This window comes from Gracilinanus agilis, unplaced genomic scaffold (genome assembly GCF_016433145.1).
Source record: "Gracilinanus agilis isolate LMUSP501 unplaced genomic scaffold, AgileGrace unplaced_scaffold7259, whole genome shotgun sequence".
NCBI classification, from domain to species: Eukaryota; Metazoa; Chordata; class Mammalia; order Didelphimorphia; family Didelphidae; genus Gracilinanus; species Gracilinanus agilis.
Window position 1 is genome coordinate 1 of NW_025397918.1, and position 10,785 is coordinate 10,785.

At 54.3% G+C, this 10,785-nt stretch overlaps 1 protein-coding gene across 1 annotated transcript; it reads left to right on the forward strand.

Moving 5' to 3' along the window:
* Nucleotides 1-552: 552 nt before the first annotated feature.
* Nucleotides 553-10,403, forward strand: LOC123256630 (peregrin-like; the record flags this gene model as incomplete). The annotated part of the gene is made up of 9 exons (XM_044685216.1): nt 553-637; nt 1,899-2,513; nt 4,577-5,536; nt 6,752-6,953; nt 7,225-7,356; nt 7,883-8,029; nt 8,942-9,251; nt 9,513-9,827; nt 10,119-10,403. Coding segments are annotated over exons 2-9 (2,956 nt in total), but the record flags the coding sequence as incomplete, so codon positions are not given.
* Between the last annotated feature and the right edge of the window lie 382 nt (nt 10,404-10,785).

The following is a 10,785-nucleotide window of genomic DNA, read 5'->3' on the forward strand; positions in this document are numbered from 1 at the left end:
CTGGGGACCCCCCTCCTCCGGGTCCGATTGTTTGGGCCCCCCGTTCCGGTTGTCTAGTCCCCCTCTACCCCCCTCAGACCTTCCGTGACCCGGGCTGCGGCGCTGGGAGAGCGCCGAGAGCGCAGTCCAGGCTTGGCCGGTCGGGATGCCCCTGCTACAAAGTATCCTTCGGGGGCGTGAGCCAATGGCAGCTGGGAATTGTTGTTGTTTAACTTGTTACTCTTGAATCTAGGGGAAACTGCGGGCGGTTTCCGGGATGGGGGCTGGGGAGCGGGGAGCGCCCGGCTCGGCCACCCCCGGGGCCTTGGGGGGGTCCAATAAGCGGATCCCTCTGCCGTAGAGACTCGGGCTGTGCCCCATCCTGCTTGTTTCTGGCCCGGGAAGGGCTTTGTGAGGGGCAGCTGTCACACTCTCAGGCCCCCATTCATTCTTCAGCCTTTCAAATCTATTAATTTGCTTTTTGTTGTTTTTTTCCCACCAACACACCCGCCTCACCATCACCGCCACTGCCCCCCTCTCCCTCAATCCAGCCGTAAGTGGGGCCCAGTGTGACAGCGGCAGGAGCAGAGAACAGGCTGGCCCAGCCAGAGCAGAGGCGGGAAAGCTGCGGGGAGGAGAACAGCCTATTGTAGAAAGGGTAAGGGCTGGGCTCCGGTCTGGGGCCGCGGGCTGGGCTTTCCCTGGTTTTTTTCTTCAAAAGCGAAAGGCCTGGAAGTCAATGTAACTTCTCAGAGTTCAGTGTACGGCCTCGCTCTGCAGAGGTCAGGATGTTGTTGCTTTAGGAGAGGTCAGTGAACTTTTAAATGTGTTGTTTTCAGATGTTGGTAACTCTCAGAGTATACTTGGTTTCCATTGTTAGCCCCTGCACTTGTGTTTTATACATTTGAAAGAAGGGGGCCAGACCTGAAGAAGGTTAGGAGGCCTTATAGACACCGGGTTGGAGGGTGACAACCCTGTTCCCCGAGGCTGGGCCAAATCCAAGCCCAGGAGGTGAATCTTCCTTCCCCCAGCCCAGGACCCCCTCACTGTCTGGTGTGGCTTCCCCCATCGTTGGGGCCTGGGAAGAGGGGAGGAGCCTGCACGGTCCCTGGGCCCAGGCCCCAAGGACCCAGAACCCAGATGTCTCTGAGGCCCCAACGCAGTTGTTTTCTGTGGCAACAATCTCCATAGAGACCAAGAGGTTAAAAGAGCTCAAACATAATACAAACCACTTTGTTCACCTTAAGTCAAAACCCAGTATTTGCTGGCTGAAAAGTTCTGTTCTTGGCACTGTGATCTATTCGAAAATCTAGTGCCTGGGTTCAGGCACCGGTTCTGTGCTTGTGGGCCAGCAGTTAGAGCACAGAGCCTAGAACAGGAAGATCAGTACAAATCGTGCCTCAGACACGGCTGACCTACGTGACCCTGGGCAAACCACCAAACCCCTATTTGCCTCAGTTCCTCATCTATAAAATGGGGACACACCAGAGAAGGCAATGGAAAAAGTAGTTTTGCTGAGGGTCAGACAGGACCAAACAACAATAACAGCTGTCCGTTGTTGATTCCAGCTGGAGATGGCCATTCCGGCCCTGCTGCTCACTCTCAGCAGCTCTAGGCCAGCCTCAGTTTCTCTGTCTGAAAAACAGGCATGCTGATCCCTGATCTGTATCTATAGGAAGGCGAGAATTACTTAATGGATTATGGGATGGGACAACCAGGTGGCTTTAATGGATTGAGAGCCAGGGCTGGAGAAGGGGGGTTCTGGATTCAAATGTGGCCTCTGGTGGGCTCAGGGGGAGGCTGGGTAGATTAACTGGGGCGCCTGCCCTGAGCTCTCCTCCCTCCCTCTGAGTGGGTGTTTGCCAGCCTTTCCCCCAGCTTCCCCCTCAGCTACTCAGGGCTGTCTGTCTGCATTCCAGATGTGACAGAATGGGGGTGGACTTTGATGTGAAGACTTTCTGCCACAATCTCCGGGCCACAAAGCCCCCCTACGAGTGCCCCATAGAGACCTGCCGCAAGATCTATAAAAGCTACAGCGGCATCGAGTACCACCTGTACCACTATGACCACGATAGCCCCCCTCCCCCTCAGCAGACTCCCCTCCGCAAGCACAAGAAGAAGGGGCGCCAGTCCCGCTCGGCCAACAAGCAGTCCCCCAGCCCCTCGGAGGTGTCGCAGTCCCCCAGCCGAGAAGTGATGACTTACGCCCAAGCCCAGCGCATGGTCGAGGTGGACCTGCACGGCCGAGTCCACCGGATCAGCATCTTTGACAACCTGGATGTGGTGTCCGAGGACGACGAGGCCCCGGAGGAGAACCCCGAGAATGGCAGCAACAAGGAGAACACAGAGACCCCGGCCGCTACGCCCAAGGCGGGCAAGCATAAGAACAAGGACAAGCGGAAGGACTCGAACCACCACCACCACCACCACCACAACGCCTCGGCCAACCCCACCCCAAAGCTGCCCGAGGTGGTATACCGGGAGCTGGAGCAGGACACCCCCGATGCCCCACCTCGCCCAACCTCTTACTACCGGTAAGGCCAGTCCTGCCCTTCCTCCCCCTCCCACCATGCCACTGACCCTGCCCTGAAGACCAGCTCCACAGGACGGGCACTAGCGGGGCTAGGAGAGCAGGCAGGGCTCGCGGCTCCTCTGTCCTCCCCCTCACGCTTCCCTCAGGACCTGTGAGGGGGTGCCAGGAGCTCTCAGAGCAGCTCACATTTCTCTAGCTCCCCAAAGCTACCCGGGCAGGTAGGTCATACAAGTCTCCTCGTCTCTGTTTGTCCTCAGGACTTGAGGCTTCTTTGATACAGTGGTTGGGCTGCTCCCTCCACTGTCCCTTCTATGAATATGTATAGATGGAGTGACCAGAACACTGGCCCCGGGTCAGCCAGGCCGGTTCTCTCGCCAGGTCCGTCCCTGAGGCCCTTGATTTGGGGGGCGGGAGGGGGGCTGCAAGGCTTATGCTCTGCTGGTGTGTAGGTTTCAAGAGCCCAGAATCCCCTTTATACTGTGATGAGGACCCTGAGTGAGATGACTCCCTTCTCTGTGCCTATACAGATAGAATTTGGGAGAGCCAGAATGTAGGTTGGATGAATGTTTAAGGAATGCGGGCAGATAAAGGAGAGGAGGTTACCTTGGACCCTGGCCCTGGCCCTTGCTGGGCCTACATCATTCTGTGGCTCATGGGCACTTACTCCCTGTTGGATGGATTTTTAAGCCAGTTCTTTCTTGTTTTTGCTCATCCTGGCTTCTTCCCTTTTCATTCCTGCTGTCCTTCCCTTTCCTGCTGACCTCCTTTGCCCCTTATGGACCTCCTCCTTGCCTGGTTGATTTCTGTCTCTTTCCAGTATATTGGGGGTCCAGCCCAGAAGCAACAGGACTTAATCATGTTGGGCCTCCCCTCGGTTACACTGTCTGCCTCTGGGATGCTGGGATACAGCTACACTGTAGAAAGCTGGGACCCAAGACTAGGGAGGAAAGAGAGCTCATGCTCTCAAACTCTACTTTCTGGTCATTCCCAAAGCATTCAACAGTGAAGGAAAAGAAAATACAAAGGAAATGACACCCTGTGGGTCAGATCTTTGCTTCTCTCCCTTTCACTAAATAAATACCCTTCTACCCTCCTGCAACAACATTGGTTCATAGAATCATCTCTAGAGCTAGAAGGAACTTCAGCCGTCATCTAGGCAAACCACTTCATTTTACAGGTGGGGAGTGGACACAGATCTGGGGAATTCAGCTTCTTGTTCAAGGTCACACAGCTAGCAGGCATCAGAGATTGGAATCTGCACCCAGCTCCTGTGGACTTTGTCTGCTGTACCAGCTCCCCTGGGTGGCAGCTTCCCACTGAGCTGTATTGGGGTTCCTATGATCATGGGAGATGCTGCAGCATCCCCAAAGCCTTTGGGAGGGACTGGCAAATCAGAGCAGTCCCAAGGGCTGCTGTAGGACCCCGGCTTTTTTATTTATCCGGAGTTATGCAGTGACTCGAGGCTGCAGTGGGTTGCCAAGTGGCTTGACATCTCATACCAAACAATAGCCCAAGGTTCTATCCAGTCAACTGCCAGCCTTCTTCTACTCCCCAGTGACAGGAGTGAAGTGGCCACACACCTTCTGGACTTCCCTCCTGCTTTCTGGCTCTCTCACTCCTGGGGAGCCCCTTTGTGATAGCTTCCCCTTGGAATGGCATCTCTTCTCCTTGGTCGTAGCCTCCTTGAGCAGGGATAGGCTTCTTTGTAGCTCCCAGGTGCCTCCCACAGTGGGTGTTTGAGGTCTGTCAAGTGTTTTTCCTTGCAGTCTATCTCGGTGCTTTTCTCCCCAGTCTTTATATTCTCAGTTCCGTTTGTCACTTGTGCCTTTTTTTTGTTCATTTTAACAAGATCAACCCTCCCCAGATGGAAAATGAGGGAATGTTTGAGAGAGAGAGAGAGAGAGAGAGAGAGAGAGAGAGAGAGAGAGAGAGAGAGAGAGAACGAGAGAGAGAGAACACGAACATGAGCGGACCCTCAGTGTCCGTCCCCATGAGAACTTGGTGAGGCTCTGGGCTGGGGGAAAGGGTGAGCTCCAGCCTGAGCCTCCGTGTCCCCTGCTGCAGGTACATTGAGAAATCGGCTGAGGAGCTGGATGAGGAGGTGGAGTATGACATGGATGAGGAGGACTATATCTGGCTGGACATCATGAACGAGCGTCGGAAGACGGAGGGAGTGAGCCCCATCCCCCAGGAGGTCTTTGAGTACCTGATGGACCGGCTGGAGAAGGAGTCCTATTTCGAGAGCCACCACAAGGGGGACCCCAACGCCCTGGTGGACGAGGACGCCGTGTGCTGCATCTGCAATGACGGTGAGTGTCAGAACAGCAATGTGATTCTCTTCTGCGATATGTGCAACCTGGCCGTTCACCAAGAATGCTACGGCGTGCCCTACATCCCCGAGGGCCAGTGGCTCTGCCGCCGCTGCCTTCAGTCCCCGTCCCGGGCAGTGGACTGCGCGCTCTGCCCGAACAAGGGCGGGGCCTTCAAGCAGACGGACGACGGCCGGTGGGCTCACGTAGTGTGCGCCCTGTGGATCCCCGAGGTCTGCTTTGCCAACACGGTGTTTCTGGAGCCCATCGACAGCATCGAGCACATCCCGCCCGCCCGATGGAAACTCACGTGCTACATCTGCAAGCAGAGGGGCTCGGGGGCCTGTATCCAGTGCCACAAGGCCAACTGCTACACGGCCTTCCACGTGACCTGTGCCCAGCAGGCCGGCCTCTACATGAAGATGGAGCCCGTCCGGGAAACGGGGGCCAACGGCACCTCCTTCAGTGTGCGTAAAACCGCCTACTGCGATATCCACACACCTCCGGGCTCTGTGCGCCGCCTGCCCGCCCTGTCACACAGCGAAGGGGAAGAAGAGGAGGAGGAAGAGGAAGAAGAGGGAAAAGGCTGGAGTTCAGAGAAGGTGAAGAAAGCGAAGGCGAAGTCAAGGATAAAGATGAAGAAGGCTCGGAAGATCTTGGCAGAAAAACGGGCGGCAGCACCTGTGGTATCAGTCCCCTGCATCCCACCACACAGGTAGGCAGGGCCCCAGGTGACTAAGAATGGGGACCCCATGATTTCCCCTTTGGCCAAGAGGTTCTGCGGTCATTAAGAGTTGGAAGGGACCTTAGATATCATCTAGTCAATCCTTCTGTTCTACAGCGAGGGGGATTGAGGGCCAAAGAGATGAAGTAAGTTGTCCCCGCTTACGCAGCTAGCTAATAACAGCCAGGGCTAGCGTGCACATCTCCAGGGTCCAGGCTTTTACAACAGGAGCCGGCAGAGCCACAACGGAGAGCAGAGATTGGTAAACCTTTTCTAGCCCACAAGAAAAAATATTATATACCCTAACTTAAAAGTAGCTTGATTTAGGAGAGTAAAACTTTATAAGGAATTTTAAAATAGCCATTACTTTCATATTTTAGCTAGCTAAAATGGGGATGAGGGGTGAGTAGGAAGAAAGGATGAAATAAAAGAAACTTTAACCAAAGGGAAAAGGTGGTTGTAGGGGGATGAATAGAGAAAGCTATAAAAAAAACCTGTTAGCTAGTTTCTGGAGTATAAACTATATATTCCATGTTGTTTACTGGGCCTATAACATCTTCTTTTTACCCTTTGAAATGCTATAATTAGTCAACTTACTATTGCTTACAGCCCTCTCTCTCATTGCCCTTTATCCTCACACCCTTCTACATTTACTGAATGGTATAGTCCCCTGAGGGAAATGGCTGTGAGCTTAGAGTCTGCACACAGCATCATTCCTTTGAGCTAGAGAAAATCAAGTCAAAGAGCCACTGAGGCCCAAGAGGCCCCCTGCCCTGGTGTAGAACTGGGTGTTGGGGGCTTGGATCCTTGCTTGCTGAAGGCTTCATCTCTGGGGATGCTGAAACCACTTCACAGGTTAAGCAGGTCTCCATGGCGTTTACGGCTGGATGAGAGGTTTCCAAAGACCCTTTGCTTTCTGCTTCAATGAGGATGGGACGGGAGCACCATCTGTGCATCCTATGGAGGACACAGTCCCACTTCTGTACCCTCCTGATGTTAGGAGGGTCTTTCACTGAACCCACATGCCCTACTCAGAGGCTCTTCCTGGCCCAGTAACCTATAAGAATGCTAGCCTGAGGCTCACCAGCTAAGCTGAGAAGAGACTAGCTGAGGGCAAAGCCTCTGGTGAGAGGTAGGTACCAGTTGGCCTGTACAAATTACTGCAGGGTGCTCCCCCTCCTCCCTCTGTCCTTCCCACCTTCTCAGGCTCAGCAAGATTACTAATCGATTAACCATTCAGAGGAAGAGCCAGTTTATGCAAAGGCTGCACAGCTATTGGACGTTAAAGCGACAGTCCAGGAATGGGGTCCCCCTACTTCGCCGCCTGCAGACCCACCTGCAGTCCCAAAGGAATTGTGATCAGGTTGGGGCACCACGGCCAGCTCCCCCAGGGGGCCTGGGGACAGGGGTAAGATATTCCTTTTGTTGGGAGTGGAACATGGTGTGGAGGAAGTTGGGGAAAGGAGTTCTCAGGATGGGGGAGGCTCATGCTTGCCCCTCCCCTGCGATACAGAGACTAGTGTCCACTTGGACAGTGACCAGGCTCCAGTTAATCCTTGTCTAGCCCGGGGTCAAAGGGATGAGAGGAGATCCTCTGTCCGGTTGGGACATGCGCAATTGCTCCCACTTTTTCCCCGGTCCTGTTCCATTTCATCTTATTTTCCTTATTTCCTCCTCAGAGAGATTCTGAGGACAAGAATTGGGCTCTGAAAGAACAACTGAAGTCATGGCAGCGGCTCCGCCATGACCTGGAGCGTGCACGGCTGCTGGTGGAACTGATTCGGAAACGAGAGAAGCTCAAGAGAGAGACGGTAATCCCCATTTTATCCCCACTATCACAGAGGACACAGATGTGGAAACTGAGGCCATACGTGGAGAGAGCCTGGTGATGGGTGGGGGTGGGAGGGGTCTGACACCAAAAACCACTTTGCCTTCTTGTTGATAATTTGTTTTCATTAAGGGTAAGAAGTTGGGAATGCTATTCCACAAAATAGAATTAAGTGCCAAATTGTGAGCTTCGATTTCATGGAGGAAAATATTTTTCCCTATAAATATATTCATTAGTTCAGAAGCATGTGCCACGTGCCAGGCAAGTGGGGATACAAGACCAAATAATACAGCTTCTGCCCTCAAAAAACTTGCATTCCTTAGTTAAGAATTAGGTCTATGATGAAAAGGTCCAGGGTTTCTCCCTCTCTCGAAGTTGGCTCCAAGGAGCCAAGTTAGAATCACGCATGTGTCACACCTTGCCCATCCCTGTATCCCTTTTTCCTGGCAAGGTATTTTCTGGGCTTGGGTTGTGGCCCTCATCTGAGCATCAGTTGTCTTCTGTTTCAGATCAAGGTCCAGCAGGTGGCCTTGGAAATGCAACTGACCCCTTTCCTCATCCTCCTCCGTAAGACCTTAGAACAGCTCCAAGAGAAGGACACGGGCAACATATTTAGCGAGCCGGTCCCTCTGTCTGAGGTAACAGAAATCTACGAAGTAAGAACCCCTTTCCCCTCTCATCCACCCCTACCCCCATCCCTGTCCCAGGCCTTTCATGCAGAGTTGGATCCCTGACGTTGACTCCAGGGTATTTCTTGAAGTGGGTGGGTGGGACCCTGGTGGCCGAGTCTGCCAGCCAGAGTAGCAGCGCCCCCTCCTGAGAACAGAGGTCTGAGGGAATGGGATGAATTGGGTCTGTGAGCTTCACCTGACTCCTCACCCCCTGCCCCCCAGGCATCACTGGCAAAGTAAACCTCCATCCCCAGAGTCAGGCTGCCCTCCTTGGGCACCAGGCCCTTGTCGGATGGGGAGACCCTTCCCATCACTGGAGCTCATTGACTTTAGTCTCTTTATTTATTTATTTTGCTCCAAGGCCTATAAGTCATTCCTAAGAGGTGACATCCTTAGAGGACCTTACTGAACAACAAAAAGAGACTTCCTGTTTTTTGGGGTGGGGGAAGAGGTTGGCCCCAAGCCCAGGATGTAGCCCTTGGGAAGTGCTGACTGTTAGAGAGCTTTGGAGTGCTAGGCCCAATGGCAGCCGGGCCTCCTGACGCTTGGAATGTTCTCTATAATAGAACAGCGCTCTCATAATGCTAAGAGTAAAGTGATGTTCAGATGCAGGATATCTTCAGAGCCTTCTCCCTGTCTTTTAACTCACTTCATCCTCACAACCTGTTTGTGAAGTGGAGCAGGTGGGAGCCCCGGGGCCCAGAGACCTTTTTTTAGCTCAGGGTCATGTACTGAGTCAGTCACCCGGCTGGAATTGGAATCCAGATCCCCTAGATTTCCCTTTATGATATCTTTGGAGGGGAACCACCCTGGTGGTTTGGAGCAGGGCCCTGGGGGTGGGGGGCCAGTGGTCGATCTCTCCATGTAGCCAGGGCCTGCTTCGTCCCTTCCCGGCAGGTCCCTGACTACCTCGAGCACATTAAGAAGCCCATGGACTTTTCTACAATGAAGCAGAACCTTGAGGCCTATCGATACCTGAATTTTGATGACTTTGAGGAGGATTTCCATCTTATTGTCAGCAACTGCCTCAAATATAATGCCAAGGACACCATCTTTTACCGGGCAGCAGTGCGGCTGCGGGAGCAGGGAGGCACTGTGCTGCGGCAGGCCCGGCGGCAGGCAGACAAGATGGGCATCGACTTCGAGACGGGCATGCACTTCCCCCACAGCCTGGCCGGGGACGAGACCCTGCTCCATGCAGAGGATGGTGGGTGATGTGCTGCGCCTCCTAGACACACACGTGCCCGCTCTGCGGATGGGCCCAAGTCCCCAAAACCGACCCTCCCTGAGCCCGGCGGGGTCCTAGGTTGGCCCTGCCTGCATGGCGCCAGTATTTCTGATGAGGACAGCTGGGTGGGACATGGGGAGGACTTGGTTTCAGGAGGCGCCGGGGGTCGCGGGGCCTTCCAGGGCTGTCCCTGGCCCTGATCTTCCCCTCCTGACCCAATCTCCCTCCCCCTCCCCCCAGAGGAAGAGCGGTTTCTGCTGTCTGAGAACCAGAAACACCTGCCACCAGAGGAGCAGCTGAAGCTCTTGTTGGAGCAGTTGGACGAGGTTAATGCCAGCAAACAAAGCGTCAACCGCTCCCGCCGCGCCAAGATGATCAAAAAAGAGATGACCGCATTACGAAGGAAACTGGCGCACCAGAGGGAGGCGGGCCGGGACGGGCCGGAGCGGCACGGCTCAGCGGGGCGGAGTGCCCTGCAGGCCCACACTCCCTGCGACAAGGATGGACAGACCGACAGTGCCGCTGAGGAGAGCAGCAGCCAGGAGACGGGCAAAGGTCTGCGCGGCCCTGAGGGCCTGGGCCATGGGGGAAGGGACCCTGGGGGCTGGCCTTCATTCCAACAGTCAGCTGCCCCTCTCACTGTAGCTACCAAGGGAAAAGGGATCCCCAAGTCACCACTTCCTGGGCAGTGATAGCCAGCCCAGATTCTTCCTTCCCATTGGACTCCTCCGTACTCCAAACTTCCTTCTTTCCCCTTACTTAGAATCCTGTTCTGAGACGCTCTTAGATCATGAACTTGGCCTCCAAGAACCCTCACCAACACGATCGCTTCTCTCTCTGGTTTAGGTCTGGGCCCCAACCTGTCTTCAACCCCTTCCCATGAGGTGGGCAGACGGACCTCGGTCTTGTTCTCAAAGAAAAACCCGAAGACAGCTGGACCCCCCAAGCGGCCAGGTCGGCCCCCAAAGAATCGGGAGAGCCAGCTGGCCCCAGGTCATGGAAACAGCCCCGTGGGGCCTCCCCAGCTCCCAATCATGGGCTCACAGAGGCAGCGAAAGCGAGGGAGGAGCCCCCGGCCGAGTTCAAGTTCTGACAGTGACAGTGATAAATCCACTGAAGACCCTCCCATGGGTGAGCCGGCCTCTGTTGGGCCCTATCTATGAAACTGCCCTTCTTCCCTGGGAACCTTACGGAAGCTGCCCCACTGAGTCATATCCTTGTACAATGATGGTCACAGCCGTATATTTAGGCCCCTGAAGCTGCCACCTTCTGTAGCGAAACTGAGGCAGAGAGAGCTTAAGTGATCTCAACATTATACAGCTTTTATAGGCGTCAAAAATGGGATTCCTTGACTCTACGTCTAGTCCCCTGTCCACTGTGTTGGGCCCCAAAGAAGTGAAATGATTTGCCTAGAATCACACAGCTAATCACTTGGGAGTTCCAGACTAATTCCCAGTTCTTTTGTTCCTTATGAGCAGCACCAATTATAGGCATTACAGATACAGATCAGTAA